The sequence below is a fragment of the Haliaeetus albicilla genome, chromosome 12 (assembly GCF_947461875.1).
Source record: "Haliaeetus albicilla chromosome 12, bHalAlb1.1, whole genome shotgun sequence".
Lineage (NCBI taxonomy): Eukaryota > Metazoa > Chordata > Aves > Accipitriformes > Accipitridae > Haliaeetus > Haliaeetus albicilla.
In genome coordinates this window covers 35,645,101-35,664,574 of record NC_091494.1, presented here as the reverse complement: position 1 = coordinate 35,664,574, position 19,474 = coordinate 35,645,101, and the positions used below count along the sequence as shown (strand labels likewise).

The 19,474-nt window shown below is 42.9% G+C and overlaps 1 protein-coding gene across 5 annotated transcripts in view; it reads left to right on the top strand.

Moving 5' to 3' along the window:
- Nucleotides 1-6,646: 6,646 nt before the first annotated feature.
- The window catches only part of TMEM94 (transmembrane protein 94), a 51,543-nt gene continuing 38,715 nt past the window's right edge, over nucleotides 6,647-19,474 (top strand). Inside the window, exons 1-3 of one of the 5 annotated variants that reach the window (XM_069799083.1) lie at nucleotides 6,662-6,791; nucleotides 12,677-12,793; nucleotides 15,075-15,201. In XM_069799083.1, coding sequence (XP_069655184.1) covers nucleotides 15,178-15,201 — 24 coding nt within the window. In that variant the 5' untranslated portion in view covers nucleotides 6,662-6,791; nucleotides 12,677-12,793; nucleotides 15,075-15,177. Of the gene's footprint in view, nucleotides 6,792-12,676; nucleotides 12,794-15,074; nucleotides 15,202-19,170; nucleotides 19,338-19,474 lie in introns of those variants that run through there. The other 4 variants (XM_069799084.1, XM_069799082.1, XM_069799085.1 and 1 more) reach the window with 4 other exon arrangements.

The window sequence follows — 19,474 nt, the reverse complement described above, 5'->3', positions numbered from 1 at the left end:
CTTAAATTGGAGCCCAGGGGCCTCTGCCTCAAACAAAAGAGCAACTAGGAACTATTGGGAGAGCTATTGAACTTCGAGAGGGTTCATAGTCAGAAAATATTTGCTCTAGCTTTGATTCATATCTGTTATCTCTATTGGCAAACATGAGTTAAAAGCTTGTGAACTGACACAGTAATGAAAGAATGAGCTAGTGTGGTCTCGTATGTTCTGCGTGCATTGTGAGCAAATTTAACTACAGCAAAATCTTTCTGGTGATAATGCAAGACACAGAAAGAGCCCAGAAAGCGATGACATCTCAGGTGGAGCAGAGGCTGCAACAAGAAGAATCCAAGCCTGAGTGGAGAACAAAAGTGATCGTTAATTTGTAGATGTTAACATGATGCAAAGTTTTGAGGCCAAATTCTTTAAGGCTTCTAATCAATCAAGAGGAAAAATCTAACATCTGAGTACTTTAGATACTCTCAGTATCAAAGATAAAACAGTGTGGGTGTAATTCCCTTGAGCATGAGTAGCAACTGCTTGGTGGTTGCTGGAATCTGATGTCACATCCCAGCTCTAACAGAAGGAACCTCTGGCCTTGAGTAAGCCCTTGCTTCATCAGCACTGGTGTTTCACAGGCCGATCACCTTCTTGACAAACTTCTGAAATGTAAGCAATTTCTTTACAACGATGTGGCTTAACCCTACATTCCAATGCTTCAGCCTCTGTGTCTGCTGAACCACAGGCTGAGGAAGCTTTCCTGCTAGAGCTCTCCAAGATGTCTCACTGCATCCTTTCTGTAGTTTTCATATTTGTTCCTAAGCCCATTCTCACCAGACATGAGAATCTGCGATCATCATGAACTACAATACACAACTGCCAATTTAAGAATTTTGTATATGTTGCAATTTTTTTTTTAAAATGGCATCTGGCATAATAATTGTAATAAGGTGCATATTAGCAATGTATTTTTCTTCCTCTGACACACTTCCTCATTTCAAAGAATTGTTGTGATCTAGTTTTTTTTTTTTTTTAAAGCAAACCACTGACTGGCTCAACATATCTGAAGGTGCTCAAAATTTCACATTGTGATTCTAGATTATATTGCTGCAGTTCACATAGCATAACACTGTATGTGTTATTGGACTTGTATATAAGCAGCCTGATGTACGAACCAAGACAGAAAGCTTCCTCCCATAGAAAACAATTCAGACAATCTGCTATGGGGAATGTAGAATAGATGTAGATAACTCAAGATAGCCCTGATCAATTTTCTTGGAAGCTGAAAATTTAATGCCATAAGACTGTTCTGACAGCTGTAGGGGAGCTGACTTGCTATATACCTCTGAGATGCGCAGGAATAAAGCGGGTGCGGCAAATAGGGGAATGCCAAGAATGTAGGCACAGCAAGGAGGGAATGCTGGGAATGGGGCTGTTGATATTTGTTGCATGAACATTACCTTCTTGTCTCTTTCTTCTCACATAAACCCATGTTGGCCTCAGTGTAGTAATCAAGCCAGGGACATTAGGCATAAAATCCAAAACTGTTCTATTTACTAGGTATTTGAGTCTGTCTTGGAGTGGAAGTTTCTTCACCAAACATGCCTGATGGAACAAAAGAGCAATGACCTGCTCTAGGAGGATACTAAATACCTTGAGAAAACCTAGCATCTAGGTGCTAGTCTTAGTCAGGCCACATGCAACAGACCTGCAGATACTACTTACAGATAGAAAAGGCAACAAATCCCCTTCATTCATAATTAAGTGTTAAAATGGTCACCAAACAAGCTTGGCCATTGATGGAGTCTACAAGACTTAACTGGAATTAAGGTTTCAGAGAAACTCTAATAACAAGATCTAGGTTTCCAGTCTAGATACAGGATTTCCCCACATGCCTGTATCTGGAACGTTGTGCGACAGTACTAATTAGAGAATCAGACAGCAAAGCTAAGGAAAAAAACCTGTCCAAGCGTGTTTTCTGTGTCTGTTCTTTAGAGAGCAGGATAGTGAATGGATTGGGTAACTGCTGTATGTTGACTACCTAGTTTCATTTTAGTTTGCAGCTTTGTTAGTGATAAAGGCAACAATATCAAAGGGATAATAGATGTATACACATATACACAATATAAATATCCATATTCTGCAAACAGGGGAACAGAGGCATAGACAGCTTGCACAAAGCCATACAATAAACTAACACCACAATGTTCAACAGCTGTAGGAACAGAATTCATAGTTCTTGACTTCTGAGCCTTACTGTAACCATCATCCAGCTCTCCCTGTTCAGAAACCCTCCTAATGCTCTGCTCTGGCTTTCTCACACACATATTGAAATGTTATCGCAACTGTTTGTTTCCGTGAATCTGTCCAAGTGCAGTAAGTAAGTGTTGGTGCTTGTGACCCAGACAGAACAGCTGATCTGCCAAAACAGCTTCACAATTCTACTCATTACAGATCTCAAGAGCACTTGTGAAGCAGCTTAATCACCATGTGAGACAAACACATGGTGATTAAGACTTTTATAGACCAGGAGACAAGAAGTTAGCTTAGCCTCAAAACTAGCAGAAAAAGGGTCCAAACCAAAAACACCCGTGAGTCTTACAGTAAAGCTAAGTGAGCTAGGAAGAATGTAATAGAAGCAGATTCTCTTCCGTACCACATGTGTTTCTATGGTCACAGAGAAGAAAGGACAAGATTGTTATAAAAATGACTATGTAGGAAATATTGCTCTACCTGGGACCTGTAATAGCCATTGCTGACATTAAGAAACTAAACAATAAAATGAGTTGGCTGGGGTCACCCAGAGCAGCTTAAGCTCTGAAAGAAATCTGTAAAAGGGAACCAGATCCAACTATAGTGTGCCATCTCCCTTTCTTCAGTACAAAAGGGCTTCTGCTTTCTTCCTACTCCCAATTCAGTCATCTGTCATTTTCAAGACAGCTTGGAATTGTCAGTTCAATTACCTTTCAGTTTGGAGAAAAACAAAGCAGATGCTGTTTATTACTAAAAGGCAGAACCTCTCTCTTTTGAGGAATATATCATCTCATTTTTTATAATTAGACATTGAACTATGTGCATCTCCCTTATTTATTAAACAATACACAGGAGCTGGGAAGTAATACCATTCAGCTAAAATGAAATACTGTCGTCCCTTCAGCTTTGGGAGGTGTTGGTCAACTCAACTATTGCTTTTAATTTTTAACTCAGACAGCTTTTGTATCAATCTTCCCCTTTTAATTCCTCTTATCACTACACACGTATTAGAAATATGGTCAATTCCTAGAATCTGTCATGAAATGTGCAAAAGGGTGGGGGAATCAGACATACAGCAATTGCCTTTTCTAAACAATACAAAATTTTCTCACCAATTAAATTAATTTTTTAAATTATTTTGCACTACTGTTCAGAAATGCTACTCATCAAATACTGATTAAAATGCAACTTCAACATCTGGCCAGAGAGCTTAACTAAAAAAAAAAAGGCAAAGAAAGATTTTTTTGCATACAATACCTGCTTTAAAGCGGTCCTACTCAAATTTTCATGTCTGCTCTACCCGCAGCAGCACACTGATGAGGACTGACTGAAAGGCACATGCAGGGAGGTCAAATAGTTCCCATGGATCTGTCAGGCACTGCAAGCCATTCAGAGGCGGAAGCTTACTGCAAACTGAGCCATGTCTCTGCCCATATGTTGTGGTCCCAAGAGGAGACAGTAAATCCCTGCGCTGAAGACATGGTGAGCATGAAATTAAGCTTTTTTAGGCTATATACATAGGTTTGCAGTAGCTGTTTCATTTCTATAAACTCACTTCCTACCAAAATTATATAGGAGGCCTTTACAGTTAAACAATTCCAAGAAGTACAAGGATGTGGGGAAAAAAAGCACCCAAGGAATAGTTTCCATAGCTATTTTGAAGCAAATATGGGAAGTGGTCTTAATTTGCAGGCAAAATTAACTGATCTGAGCTTTCTATACCAGAATATTACATTACTATAAACATCCAGAAGTAACATTATCTTGTTTACCTTTAGACCATTCATTCACAATTCCGTAATATTAAATAGAGAGGATGATGACTTAACATAAGACAGAGCACTTTCTTGTGGAACAGGTCTTTACACCAAAGCTCTCAGATCCAAAAATCATACCAGTTTAGTGCCTCTTGAATACTTCACAGCATTTGCCTTTTGAATTTTCCCTTTGTCATCTAGTACCAGAATATATGGGAAAAGTGCTCTCTGGATACCTGTCCTATTTCTGAATCTATAGCAACACCGTCCAATTCAAGGGTGTTTCTCCTCTTCCAACCATCCTTGTAATACTACATTTTAATAATGTTTTTCACTTAACCTCAACACACTCTACAAGCACTAGGTCCCTAAATCACTCTAAGGTGAACAATTAGATCAGATTTACCAAGGAGGAAATAAAGGCACAAATAGGTTAAAGGTCCAGTCTATCAGCCCCTATAACTGCACGTCTCATTGACAGAAATTCTATATACAGCATACTTGTGAGTGAAAACAGGTTTTGTTAGTGGCTTGTTCGAGACCCATAGGGAATCAGTGTCAGAGGCAAAATAGTCCAGACTCCGGATCTCTGTTCAAGATGTATCTTTACTCTGACCTTTTATTTAAAGCCTTCTACTAATTAAGTAGATTTTATTGGGGGTGGAACAATCTAAAGAGGAACTAACAAGATGCTCGTACAGCACTAAGCACAACTCATGATCTTATGTTATTACAATTCCAGTAACACATTTATCCTCTTCCCCTTCCTGTTCTGTCTCTAAATTACGCCATAAAATTCCCCAGACCTGCCATTTTATTTCCTTCTAAGATACCAAAAACACTTACAGTGTCACACAAGTGTATTACAGTTGTGGGAGGTTTTTTTAACTGATTATAGGCAATTGTTCTGGGTAACAAGCAGCACAGGAAAATCAGGAGTTGTGTGGCCTTCACTCACCTCACTAAAATTTAGATTGCATTTAAAAGAGCTTGTCATGGTTTAACCCCAGCCAGCAACTAGGCACCATGCAGCCTCTCAATCACTCCTTCCCCCTACCAGTGGGATGGGGGAAAAGAATTGGGGAAAAAAAGTAAAACTCAGGGGTTGAGATAAGAATGATTTAATGGCTAAAGTAAACCAAAATATAATACAATACTAACAACAACAATAATAAAATGTAATAATAATAGTAATGAAAAGGATAATAAAATAAAAACCCAAATACAACACGAGAAAAGACATGTGATGCACAATGCAATTGCTCACCACCTGCTGACCAATGCCCGAGCAGCGATTGGCCCCTCCCAGCCAGCTCCCCCCGGTTGATACACTGTGCATGACATTCTATGGCATGGAATATCCCTTTGGCTAGTTCGGGTCAGCTGTCCTAGCCATGCTTCCTCTCAGCTTCTTGTGCACCTGCTTACTGGCAGAGCCTGGGAAGCTAGAAAATCCCTAACTTATCCTAAGTGCTACTTAGAAACAACTAAAACATCAGTGTGTTATCAACACTATTCTCACACTAAATCTGAAACACAGCACTGTAACGGCTACTAGGAAGAAAATTAATGCTATCCCAGCTGAAACCAGGACACAGCTGAAATCACATTTGTAGAACTCCTGCACTCTCTATGTATTTAGACACTGTGAAAGTAGACTGTATCAAGTACACTCCCAAACTACTACATTCTCATCCAAAACTGCATCTGCAGGGAAAACAGTGCAGAGCTTAAGTTCTTTGTACAATTTATTGCCGTAAAATTGCAAACAACTGCACCAGGCTTTGGCATCTGTAGTTTAGCACACTAATGAACATCAGTTCTGTAAAGAAAAATCTCACATGGGAACTGTTGCATCACAACCTGGGATAATACAAGCTCTGCAATGAATTACAGGAACAGGAAAGGAATTCAAACTAAGGGACCCGCATCTTTTCAATTTAGCCAATCCACTATGAATTCAGAAGACAAACCCCAAATCTCTGTATACAGAGGCACAAAAGTGGCCATCTCTGCCTCCCACCTCCGATTTCCTTTTCAGATTCTGCAGTGGCTTAGATTTCTCATTACATTACCACCTTGGTAGGTTTGTGCGCTCGTTCCCACCATGTGCATCTGGCACCCAGCACATGCCTTCACCTCACAGCTCCTCTGAGACTTCCAGGCAGTTGGTTACTCTACGGCAAAAGCGGTTTTTCAGAGGGAGATCTGCAGGTGTCACCCTCCCCTTGCAGAGGCACAGCCCTGGCAAAGGGACATCCCTTCTCCCTCATCCCCCCTTGACTGGGGCACCCACCGCGGCCTGCCTTTGCCAAGGAGCTGGAGCCTTAGGCCACAGGGCGCTCCTGGGCTCCCTCCGTTTCCTCGCGCGTTCCCTTCACCCCCGAGTCACTTCACTGCCCCTCAGCACCGTCCCTCGGACGGCATCCCGGCAGCCGCGGGGCCAGGGGGATCGCCGTTCTGCCGGCCGTCCCCCTCAGCGCTGCCGTCGGGGCAGAGCAGCCGCTCCTCAGGGCGCGCAGCCCGCTCCGGCTCCCCTCAGGTTTAGCCCCGACCTGCCGCCAGGGCGGATACTCGGCTTCGCGCGCCACCCCGGCCAAGCCAATCACCGCGCGGCGTACGGGCGGCCGCGCGGGATCTCACCAACCAGACACCGGCTTCTTGAGGCCGCCCCGAAGCGCCACCGCGGGTCCCCAGCGCCGTGGCGTCCCGCTTGCCAGTGACCCTGATGGCGGCCCCGGCGGCGCGGGGGGAGGCCCGGCGGGCGAGCGGCTCCCCCGCCGAGACTGCCCGGCGCGGCTGGTGAGTACGGGCCGAGCGGCGGCGGGGCGCGGCCGGGCTCCGTCCCGCCGGGGAGCGGGGCCAGGAAGGGCCCGCCGCTCCCTCGGCCGGGGTCCCCACCTCGGCTGGAGGCGGCCCGCCATGGCGGGGGAGGCCCGAGGCAGAGCCGGCGGCGGTCCCGCCGCGCTGCCCTCCATCCCTCGGGCCGGGGCTCCCGCGCAGCGCCATTCCCCTCACACACCCTCCCTTGGCACCTCGCCGGAGTGTTACCTAAAGGTTTATGAGGGAGAGGAGATAAAAAAAGACCCCCCAAAAGGCGCTCCCACACGTGTTAGCGGCTCAGCGCACCCAGCGGGGCTTCTCCCACAGCTGAGGGACAGACTCCGCCTCGCAGCGCCGCGGAGCATCCCCCGCCGGGCACCGGCCTCGGCGGTTCCCTCAGCCCCAAGCGAGGCGAGGGGGTTAGGGTGTCCCCAGACCGAGCCCCCGGCAGTGCAGACCAAAGCAGGGTGCTCCCACAGCTGTGGGTGCGCTTGGTGCGGCTCCAGGTTTGTACGCTGAATAAGGTTTTTAGGGATAGTCCCAAATTCTGACTAAAAGGCCTTCACAAGTTTGCCTAGATCCCTTACGAGCTTGGATAGCAGCCTCGACTCAGCCAGTTGTTCCATTGTGCTTCACTTCTGCTCCTACCTCATCGCGGTCTTTTGATCAGCAGAAGTTCACAGCGTACTTCATTTTGCCTCAGACGTCCACTTGTTTTATTTCCAAAAGCTGTGATCCACGTAGTTCTTGGACTACATTACCACTGTTTGTCCATTGTTCGGGAGCTTTCTCCTGTCAGGATAACACAGGCCATTACTGATTATAGAAAAGGCCTAAAAATCCCAGTTGAAAATCCCATTATGTAAAGCACAAGAATTTTGTCTTAGATGATACTATCTACCCAAAAGATAGCTAAAGAAGAAGGGAAAACCCAGACAGGAGCAGACAGTCTTATAGCTACACATTTAAGAGTCGCTGAGTTTTCACAGGACACCTTGTGCCATAGAAGAGTTTAAGTTAGACTTACCAGTCTTAAAAGTTACCAAGATAGCAGCAGATGAGCATAAGCACCCATCTGTCTTCCTGAGGCAGCTACCAAGTAGTACCTATTTTCACATTTTCTGAGAAAAGGAAGCTGCTATGGCATGCTTGTCTAAAACCATATTATTTCCCCCAGCAATTGTAGAATAAAGTTCCTAGTTGAACAGACAGCTCATACACGATGAGATACAATGGTATAGTAATGCACAATCTCTATGAAACACTTTAGGTTCCTTAGAAATGCAAGTTTCTATATAAACAAGCTGTTACTTAACAGCTGCTGTACTGCATTAAACTACAGGGCTTGCTCAAATATAGCAAAATTTGAATAACCTAGCAAGCAAGCTCAATTTACTTTCTAAGAAGCCTGCTTAATACAGGCATGCATATAAATAGCTACACTATGCTGGTTTTATGCAAGATATGTTTTGTTCTTTAGAAGAGTGCTTTATATTTCTTTGTCATCTTTTACTCAAGCATATCAAAACACTTTACATAATATTCTTCTTAACCATGACCTTTTAAATAAACACATTGCCAACATTTTTTATCTGACAAGAAGATTAAGATATTAGTGCTTTTAGCCTGGGTCACAAAACAAATCAATATTACTACTGTAAGTAGAACCAAGAAAACAAACCTTCTTTCTCTAATCTTCATATTAGAGCTCTAACTGTTTAAATCTCTATCTTTGAGGCCACCCTTGCTTCTGTTAAGAGTCCTTCCCAAACTGACTGCTAGAAGCCACAGCAAGCACTCCAGACTCCAAGCAGAAAAAACAACCCCAAAAAAGGGGTGGGTGTGAGGGTTTATATACACCTGTGGCTGGGTGGGACTGGCCAGGAGCAGGGCCGGGGCCATGGGGGATTGGCCGCAAGACAAATCCTTCTGTAGGGTTGGCCAAAAAAAGTTCTGCCAGGGCTTGGGCAGTATTGTCCTGTGCCTAGGCCTCCAGGGAGCAGGATTTGCTTTCGGTTGGTTGGGTTAACATCTGTGATGTATGGGACCATTTGTACACTAAGTAGGGCACTTTGGATTTCTGTCTGGAAAACTCTTGAGTGAATAGTGGAGAGAAGTTCTTAAGCAGCTGCAGAGAGCTCCTCTGTTTTCCTTTCACAGTAGAGTGAGCCAGCTCACTGCCCTATTTCTAGACACAGTTCATCATACAAATGTTCATCATAAAACTTTCATGGAGCTGTTTGTGAGAATAGCAAAATATACAATCTACTGAACTGATCAGTGTCTTTTCTACATAAGGGCTGTGCTTTGTTTTGAATGAATGTATGAGCTTGATGCTGTTAATGGCCTTCAGGTGCTGGGCCTGCTTTGGGGAACTCCCAGAAGACACCCTTAAATATCTCCAAATGGCAAACACTAACGTAAGAGGGTTTTTTGCCTGGCTTTACTATAAACTATGCATAGAACACCCTTATTTATAAACTGGAATTAAGAGAAAAAGCTGCACTTTTATCTGTGAGTCAGTGTACGTCAGCAAAAATTGATTTGTTAGAAGGTCCTATAAATACAGCACGGGCTTTTTGATTTATTTTGAGCTGCTGCCTTTTTGTGGTTTTCTAGCATTTCAGGATTTTTTTTTAAAATAGAGGTGATTATACAATCCTGGTTGCTATAATAACCAATATCATGATGACGAATGACAGCTGTCACTTTTGCAGTGAATTCTTCCATAAATTTAGTGTAAAATGTTTTAGTTGTCACTCAAGGCATCGTGCCACAAAGAAGATGATGTCTCATTGCTCTGCAGAAGCTGGAGGGGCCCTTACAACTTTCAGAATTGTGCCTTTTGTTGCATTTTTAACTTTGATCCGGACTGTACATATGCTCTGTCTTTCTGTGGCAGGCTTAGAGTACCTGAAGCAGAGAAGATAAAGCAATCCTTTAATTCCCAAACACTCATTTTTTGTTTTTAGCAAGTAAAGAAAAATTAACACAACAAAGATCTTTCAGATTTACTATAACTTAATTTGAAACAGTGTCAGCCCCTGTGGAAACAGTAAGGTAGACTAAACTAGTTTGATCATTCTTTTGATCATATCCGTCAATTACTTCTCAGCTCACCAGAACAAAATTAAGATGAAAATAAATGCGTTCTTTTGATTGTGTAGCATCTTGTTTTACCAATCTTAATCTTGCAAGTAAACTGATGGTCTGACTCTTACAAGTGTGCCAAAGCTATTTCCTACTCCCTTTCTCCCTCCTTGTTGCCTAGCTTTCGTTTTAAGACACCACTGTCCTTTGAAACAAGTCTAATGTGCAAGTGCTGTGCTGAAGAAAGAAGGGAGGAGTCAGACATATTTTTTACTGGAAAACTCTCTGCAAGTAAGGTTTAAACAAAAAGTAATTTCACCTCCAAAAGGCACACTTGTCACGTGGAAGACAAACTTTAAATTAAATTTAATCCTATTCCTGATTCAAGGTAGAATAGGTCTCTCTCTAATTCCTGTCATTTAGCAAGGGAAGAGGAGCCTGTGTGAAATCAACTCTGGATTCTTCACAGCCATGCACAAATGAGATATTTGACCACTACTGAGTTGATAATACTTAGCACATATACAACACTAATTCAGAAGATCTCACTTACTTTACAGATACTAATAAATTTACTTCCTGGTCTCTCTCTGAAGCAGATATGCATATCCCTATCTAAAATCTAGGGTTATTGAGGCAGAGAATGTTTAGCTGGCCCAAATTTTGACAAGTTTTTTCACAAGCGGATACTGAAGCCAAGAAGTGTGGCTGCCAGCTCCCTTGCTGTAATTATTCTGTGCTCTCAGTGGGTCTCGAAGCAATTGACAGTATCACTTGATGCACCTTTGGAAGCCCATATATCAGTAAATGTGCCCATGTTGCAAATTATCAGGCAGGCATCAGCTACTCACGAGTAGGAAGACCGTATGGTTCTGCTGATATCAAAACAATCAGCTCTAATCTAAGCCATTTTCTCCAAGGCAGCTGCTTTTTTTGGTTGTTATCTGTTCCCCCGTGTTTCTATTCTTGGTGACAGATCAGGCTTCTGTTCTTGAGGAATTCGCTTTTGGCAGCAAGAAATGTTCAGACTCCCCATCATTTTTTATAGACTAATCTATGTTGGGAATTTTCAGTAAATAACATGAAAGCATCAGTGATTGAACACTTTAGGGAGACCAGTATCATTAGGTTGATTTATTTTTCTCCCTAAAGACTTGCAGCTTCTGAAACACATTTTTCTTTCCAAATCTATAGGTTGTATAGTTATCTGATCTTTCTGTTTGCTAGTTGTTTTATAAATTCTCTACATAATGTATCATGCTGTATAGTTTCTTATTAAATTTCAACACTGATATCTCATAATGGTGTTGTGAGGTTTGGTTAAGTTGTCATGATTTGAAATCCTTGGATTTCAAAGGAGGATCTGAAAGCACAGTGTTTATTACCTGTACGCTGGCTGCATGACTGTTATTCCAAAGATAATCAGGTAAACAAAAGTTTGAATAGACCCTTGTAAAGTTCTGCTTCTGCTGTTCAGAAGGATGCTTCAGACACTTGTTGATGCTCAGATCAAGCTACAAGACTTACTCTTTGCTCAGGGCACTTCAAAACAGAAATAAGTTTGGTGTGATGGGAATGTATTTTTCAGATTTGAAAAGGACTGGGTATCAGATGCATATGGCAACCCAAGCACTGAACTCATTCATTCTTATAAATATAAAATAAAGATATTCTAATGTGCATTGCAGACTGGTCCACATAGCTATGGGCTGACTATTGGTTGAGTTCAGCATACAGGATTTCCAGAAAGTTAGCTTGCTGTTAGTGATATATGCATTGGATTGAGTTATTTGGTGGACCCTACGTTGGGTTTTACTATACCTAATGATTCGGAAGTATTTCTCACGCTGGATGCAGCATGATGACACTTGAATGCCACATCCAGCCATTTCCAAGTTTCATGGACTGCTCTAGGCATGAGAATGCTGAGGAGGATAGAGTGTGCTGGGAAAGTGAAAGGGGTAAACTGGCTGCACTTTGAGCCTCTGGTGTCTGAGCAGAGCAACCACAGCTTCGGGCATCTCTGATTGTCTGTAGCTGAATACTTTGACACCTACTAACATGTTCCAGCAAAGCAGTCCCACCTCATTTCTGTCCTGCTGTCTGGCAGAGTTTAACATGTTGACAGCATGAGTGACTAATTGCCTGGGCAGAGAGAAGAGAGATAAGAACAGGGAGGACGGAGGAAGGCAGATACTCTAGTGTGGAAGAAATAGTAGTGCACAAAACTCCTAGGATGGGTCCAGAGTGTGGCGAGTCCCTGCTGTTGGGTAGCGGTGATGGAGAGACACGTTTGGTGGTGGGAATTACAGGAATCCCTGAAACAGAAGAGTCTGGGAGGGGAACACACAAGGACCTTGTGGGGGATAGCATGGATGGATGCACAACTCTGCAGATCTGCATGTTACCTATAGAATTAATGAACTGCTTCAGCTTCGTTGTGTGAAGCCGTTCTCTGAGTATTTGCAAGACCTCTGTAATGCATAAGAGGTTTTTAGTTGGTATGACATAATTCTTGCAATATTCTTGCAGACTTTTTATTTTGATAAACTATGCATTTGAAAGAAAGCACACAAATCACATTTGGCTCTAGTGCCAATCATGGTGCAGAAATTGGGGGAGGATGGTTTATCATTGTAGCCTGTCTTTGCTTTTGGCTTCAGTTATCCTGTCCTAACCTATCTAGGATTAGCTGTGTTTGGAATTCTTGGTTCTAAATGAAAACCCTTTTTAAACTTTGAAAATGAAACATTCTGCTTGTTTTGTATATCCAGATTGGCCCAGGAAGGACTTGGCTTCTTGCTTTCTCTCTGTGAAATGTCTACTATCTAACCATTGTTGGCATCTTAAATTGGGGATGTGAGAGAAACTGAACTGCTTCTGGATTTCAGGTTAGTTTGTTCAAATTTTGGAGAAGCCCTGAGCATGTACTATGATGAAGCAGTGCTGCAAGCCCCACTGATTACTTTTACAAGCTCTTGTTATATTGTTCATTATAACAGCTTTTGAATTTCTCTGGGTAGGGAATATTCACTTTCCAACCAGTCTTTCGTCTTTTTAACACCCTTGTTGTGTATCCTGCTTCCTAGCATGGAAGGACTTCAGGGTGGTGTTCCTAAGCATGTGGATGGTGTGCCTTGAACTTTAAGGAATGGCATGTTTTGCGTTCAGGATCACATTTCAGTTTGCTGCCTAAAACAAAATGTCACTCAGGGCAGTGCAGCAAATCCTGCCTCCTGCCCAGCTGCCTCCCTGCATGGCCCCCTGCCCTCCAGCCAGAGCCACCCACCACTGCTAATGATACGGGCTCCATGGGATTAGCACAAACAGTCCAGGATGTTTTTTCTTGTTCTGCTTTTGTGACTTTGGCTTCCCAGTTAGCCAGTTGTGTCATGGATAATTATGCTTTTGAAGTCCAGATCCAGAGAGAAATTCAGGCGCTTAACTTTTGTTTGAATGAGTGAGAGCACGGTGCATAAATCCTTCAGTAGATCTACTAATAAATCTTCTGTCGGAGGGGAGTCAAGAAAAAAAAGAATCATGGATTTATTTCTTAGCCCTTTTATGGTTAGTGATCATTTTCTCCTTAAAATCATCTTCTCTTGCCTTCCCTTATATTGAAGTCACTCTCAAGTTAAAGGCAAGATATTGAGGCTCTAAGCTGCTGTGTGCAAGCCTACAAAAGTATGTTTTCCCCCTTCCCACTCCCAGCCCTGTTTGTCAGCTTCGCTCCAGTAACTGTCTGATCCTCTCTTTGCAATTGCTAATTGGCCTGGCAGGGATACGAAGTGACTGAAAATAGCTTCATTCCCTTGGTGTGTGCACATTGACAAGGGTCACAGAACAGAAAAGCAGGGCAGAGTCCAGACTTGTGGCTCATGCCAGCCAGCCGGCAGCCAAAAAAATGATACTTGCAGGTGCTGGTTGCTGGACTGCAAGCAGTTCTTTGATAACCAGCAGTCTGAATACTGAATGCTTGCTGCTTCCCAGAACGCAGGTGCAGGACTTGCCTGCATAAGAGGAAATACTGACATCTAACTCTTCAGCATGGGGCAGTAGTGGTTTTCTGAGTAAGCTTTGGTTGCCTCATTTTCCTTGAAATGATGTAGCATCATGGAGAGTAGTGCCATAGGTGACTGCCACAAGGATGGGACCTCCAGAATCCTTCTTTGAAGAAGGCAGTATGGTATAGAGCAGGGTAGTAAATCCCAGCTGGCAAAAGCCAGTCCTGTTGTATCTAGGAAATGTGTGGGTGTTTGGATTGATTTGCAGATCTAGTTGTTTCCTTGTTTGTTTGGATTTACGAGAAGTATATGTCCAAGCCCTGAGTTTGTGTGTGATATTAAAAAATAGAACCAAGAGTTACTAACCAACAAAAAGACTTTCCCAAGACCAATCATAGCATGATCTTATAATACCTCATTGTGTTTATATGTAAGAGAATCCTCTGGAGCAATGTACACAAATCCTTTGTTTTGAGCAGAAAAGACATTTTGCGTATGTGGAAGAAGAACAAGTTTATGCCATGGGAGATCAAGGGGAAGATAGGCTAGAAGGATGTGAGTTCCAGAGCTGCTTCCTACCTCAATTCTGTTACAGTCCCAGTTTTGCTAAAAAGGAAAAAAAAAAAAGGCCTAGTTCCCTGATAATCTGGAATTGTTTTTATGACTTCTGGCCTACTTAATGGTGGTCAGATACATGCTCAGCCCAGCAGCATAGCCTTGTCAAAGATAGGAGGTGTTGTTCAGCAAATGGAAGAATCATTACGGCAGGCTCCATTAGAGATTAGCTGGACAAAGCTCCTTGTAGATAAGAATAGCAAGACAAATAGCCATGGGTGACAGCATGCTCCAACACCTGGTGGAATTCAGCGCTTTGTCAGCTTTTTCTGGAGGCTTGCCCAAAAGTGTGTCAGGGCTGCAATAATACTCTTACTCTGAGCTGCAGGGGACTTAATTAATCTATTGCTGCCAGATTTTGGGGGGACTTAAGATAATGGGGTCAGTTCTGAGTAAGGGGAGGGTTGATGTACTAGTAGAAGCACTTTCAGCTCCCCAGTTCTCCTTCTTCTAAAGACCAATCCTGTAACTTGAATTTTGTGAATTTCATCACTTTCTTGTCCTAAAGGGAGTGATATGGGGAGATTGACTGCTTCCCCTTCTGTTTCCACAGATGGTGATGTGATAAGTGTAGCCAAGCTCATCTCTACCTAGGAGACATTCTCCCCTGAGGAGCAATCCCCTTTTGCTGGACATGCTTACAGAACTGTATAGCCATGGACCTCAAGGAGAAGTGTCAGGTAGGTTTCCTGATAAGTGTCATGCCCAGTTTAAATGGTGAGTCCTTTTAATTGTGTTTCATTATTTTGGGTCAAGACTCACTATTTGGTGTTATTATGTGATGATATAATCCATGGTTAGTATCAAAGTTGAGAGTTCTGTCACCTTCACATTCCTAGGGAAGGAATGCTTGTATGAGTAGGTAAGTCCTTTGCAGGCTGGGACTGAGGCACCATGGTGGAACAACATAAGTGAAGTATATGCTGTCAGATATGCTGTGTCCTTCTTGAGGTTTTAAGGTAGGGCTTCCATCCCCTGGACACTTAGCTTGGCTTTATTTGAGAGGCTGAATTCACTGAGAAGATTTTTAAAATAAACTAAGGTAATGAAATCATCTGAGTCCAGTTTTTCTGATTATAAGTGTATGTATTTCTTGGGCAATTGCATGTCTTTCTAGGGAGTGCTGCAGGATAGTATTTCTAGATCTGGTTTAGAAAGTGCCAGATAAGTCTAGATATTGTATGGAGGGGCAATCTGTCTCTTACTATCTTGCCATGCTTTGAGCTTCAAAGGAAAAAGAAGAAAGAGAGATCTTCATGAATAGCTGCTATAGAAGCTAAAAAGACATATCTGCTGTGGCTGACAGGAGACTGTAAACTTGGCACATGTTATTACTTCCCAAAAGTAAAATTATTTTGATCACTTTAGTGAGTAGTCTACTGGTCACTTATGTTTTAGCCATGTTTCAGGAGCCAGCTGAGTATTAAATATATTTCTCACTCAAAAAAGTGAACTGGTCCTTATTCTGGATCCCAGTCAGAAATGGGACAGGTAGTTTGAGACCAGTGGAGAACATTATACACACCAAGCTCTCAGCTGGGTCCGGTAAGATAACATTTTTGGCTTTACTTTTTGGTGTCTCTCTCTCTCTACCTCACTGTAAGCTTCATCTGCCAGATCATGTTTGCTGTCTCTCTGTTATTCTGCGTGCCTCCCTTTCTCCTGTTTTGTTTACAGTGCTTCTAGCATCTAGAAGAGGTTTTGTTCATTAGTGCAAAGTACCTAGACTCGGATCTGCTCTAAAAGATTACTACAGCAGTGTAAGTGACTTAAAAAGTACTCAGTTTTTCACATCAACTCTTGCACTTGCCTACTAGATTTCTTATTTGCTGGGTTTTCTGTTCTGTAGTGTGCTGGACCAGGAAGGCCTGGGCTTACTCATGTCTGAACCTCTTGGTGCTGGTATGCTGGGAGGATGTGTTTGAACTATGTTGTTTTATATCAAATTGCTGTATTACTATGGAGGTAACATTCCAAAGAGGATAATTATCTATTTATTCTCTTGTTAATGACATCATGGGCTGGTATTGATCATTTTAAGAGATGATGCAATTACCATTCTGTACAGGGGTGTGTTCTGTGTAGCATCTGAGAGCGCCGACACTGGCATTTCTCCAGCCATGGCAGAGCACAACGGGGACACTTTCACTGTAGGTCGCTATCTTTGGTTCATCTCTCTCTTTCTCATATGATATTCTTCATTGTACAACACAGGAAGAGCGTATCAAATCGCTGGACAGGCAGCAGCGTGGACAGTATTGTAATAGACCTTTAAAAGGCCTATTAGAAAAGCGTCCTGCACAAGGAGATTACAGGGGGAATTATGGTGTTCTGAAGTCCTAGTCTTCTCTCCTGACATTGAAGTTTTTTCTCCCTCCTTTCTGAATGGGGGTTAAAATTAAAGGCAAGAGATCATCACGCTCTTTTCAATAGGAATAAAAAAAAAATTATATATACAGCTGCATTTTGCAACTTACTTTGTTTGGATTCTGAGCAAAGACCATGGTTTTATTCTTGTTAACAGTATATTATTTGGTGTTAAGGAGTTTTCTCCTATTTTTTTTTTTCAATACTGCAGATCCTTGTTTCACCCCCTTTAAGGTAGAATCCATCTTCTTTTCCAAAGTGGAGCACTTGGACACATATATGCTGATAAGAGAACAAATTAACCTGCTATGTAACCTCAGTAGTAAATTTGATATGCTAGGTTTATTTTAAAATGCTAAAAATAAAATGAACCCAAGTGAAAACATCAGTCCCAAATCTAGCTGAAAGCAATCTCTTTGCTCTAATATATGTGTGTGATGAAGAGTTAGCACTCCTGGAACAGAGGGCGTGCTCAGAGCACCACTGCAGCACAGACATCTGTCACTCAGAAGATGAGAAACTTGTCCTCTGGCTCCAGTCAGCTAATACAGTTCCGTTGTCAGAAATGGCTGAGGATCAGAGTTTGTCAGGTGTAATGTAGGATGCCTTCCAATTTTTTCCAGAAGCCAGACACTGCAGAGAAAGGCAGAGAGTATTTTAGGAGCAATGCTTAAATTAAATGTGCTGATACCTTGTTCTTTTCCCTTTCTCCTGACTTTTTAATTTTCTGTGTATTTCTGAAGTGAATTTAATACTTGCGAAAGGTGTCATAATCTCTGCTCCCAGACGCACTCAGCATATACCAAGACAGACAGCAGCACTGATTGCCACAGGACAGTGTGAGCCTCATGAGTTTGAGTTAACTTTAGATGTAGGCTGTATTTGCAGCAACACAACTATTAAAAATTATTGACATCATCCATTCCACAGTTACCAATAACAACTGAGCTGTATTATCCCAGTGTAATTGCTGCAGCCTGGATACAGCACCGTGCCTCCTGGCCAGAGCCCGGAAATGTATTCAGGGAGCCTATGCTGTACTCCACATTGCTCCAGCTACAGGACTGTTGGTCCTGAGCTATCTTGTTCCAGGATGCCTAACAAGAGCTGCAGTCTTATGTTTGGACTGAAAAGTAGCCCAAGTCCTTTGCCTCTTTTCATCTTGCCAGTAACTGTATCTCTGTTTTTATTCCCTGCTGTTCTCTAAAACCTCAGCTCTTCTTCCAAGGGCTTTTTCACAAACTGATCCTTTTTCCACAGGCATCTCTCTTCTATGCTGCAGTTTTTGTGTGGTTCTTGGCTGGGCCAGTTCTTTACCCCTTTCTCTATGGAATGAAAGTAATTGGTTTAGTGGTTGCTCTGCAGAACTGGGAAGCCCCAGTCAGAATTAGGACAGCACTGAAGTAGGACCTATATAAAAACCCGCTTATAAAGGTGCTTCCCTCCAACAATGAGAAGGAAGCATTCCTGTAAAAGATGAGAATGAGAGAGAAGGCTCATTCCTTCACCTCCAAAGGCCTTTTTATCCCATTACCTGTTGTTCTACCCAGCCCTTCTTGGTCTATGCTAATCCTTTGCCTTCTCTGTGCCACTGCCCAGGTGTCAGTAAATGGGGAGCCCCGGGCATGGTGCATGGCTATGAAGAATTTACATGCACCTTTTGGTTTAGGTTCTGTGGCTCAGGATGTATGAATATTGGATGCTGAGAGGGGCTTTTGCTGCTTTCTCTATCAACAAGAGAAGAGGAAGGGAACACTTCAGACTGGACCTGTAACCATCTCAACTTGTTTAAGTAGCAAATGCTTATATTTTTAAATTGAGCTTGAATCCAAAGCTGTGGAGTTGTCTGGAAGACTATCCTAGATTTATGTGGGGGAGTTAGTATTCCTGGGTATCTCTGTCTCAATCTAGTCTTTTTCCTTGCCTGCTCAGGTGTTCTTTCCCCTGTAGTATATTTTATAGCACTTTGTCCTGTCTAATTTGCCATCTGCTTTTCCACAGACCCCTGTCTGTCAGCATCAACCATTACTGTGCATGCATATGCATCTCTACAGGCAGGGAACCCAGGGATTCTGGCTGTGTCGGCTCCATCTGATGAATGAACCATTCTTACAGACATCTGGTGCTATCCTGGGCAAACTTTCTTCTCTCTCTGCCTTTTTTTCCCCCCTTTCTCTCCCCCACCCCCATCCACCGCCTCCTTGCTGGATCTGCAGCGTGACTGGAAACAGGCTGAATTAATCAGCAGACTGGTGCTTCACTCTGCTGCTTCTGTCTCATTCTCTGCAGCGCTGGGCTCTGCACAGTCTTTCTCTCTCTCCCTCTTTGCTCTCTCATTTTTGGAGGGCAGCAGCAGTGCAAGTTGCTGGGGAAGTGGTGCAGGGATTTAGCCCAGATGCTCTTCAAGCAGGCCGATCTCTGGATCCCCCACCAAGGCAAATGCCGCAAAGTAAGTTTCTTTCCCTTAACATTTAAATTCAAAATGGCTTTCCCTGTCTCCCTCCCCAACCTGCATCCTGCCTGATGTGATGGTGCGTGAAGAGCTTTGAGGTTTTGGGGAAAGAGCTTATGGCTGGACATGAAGCA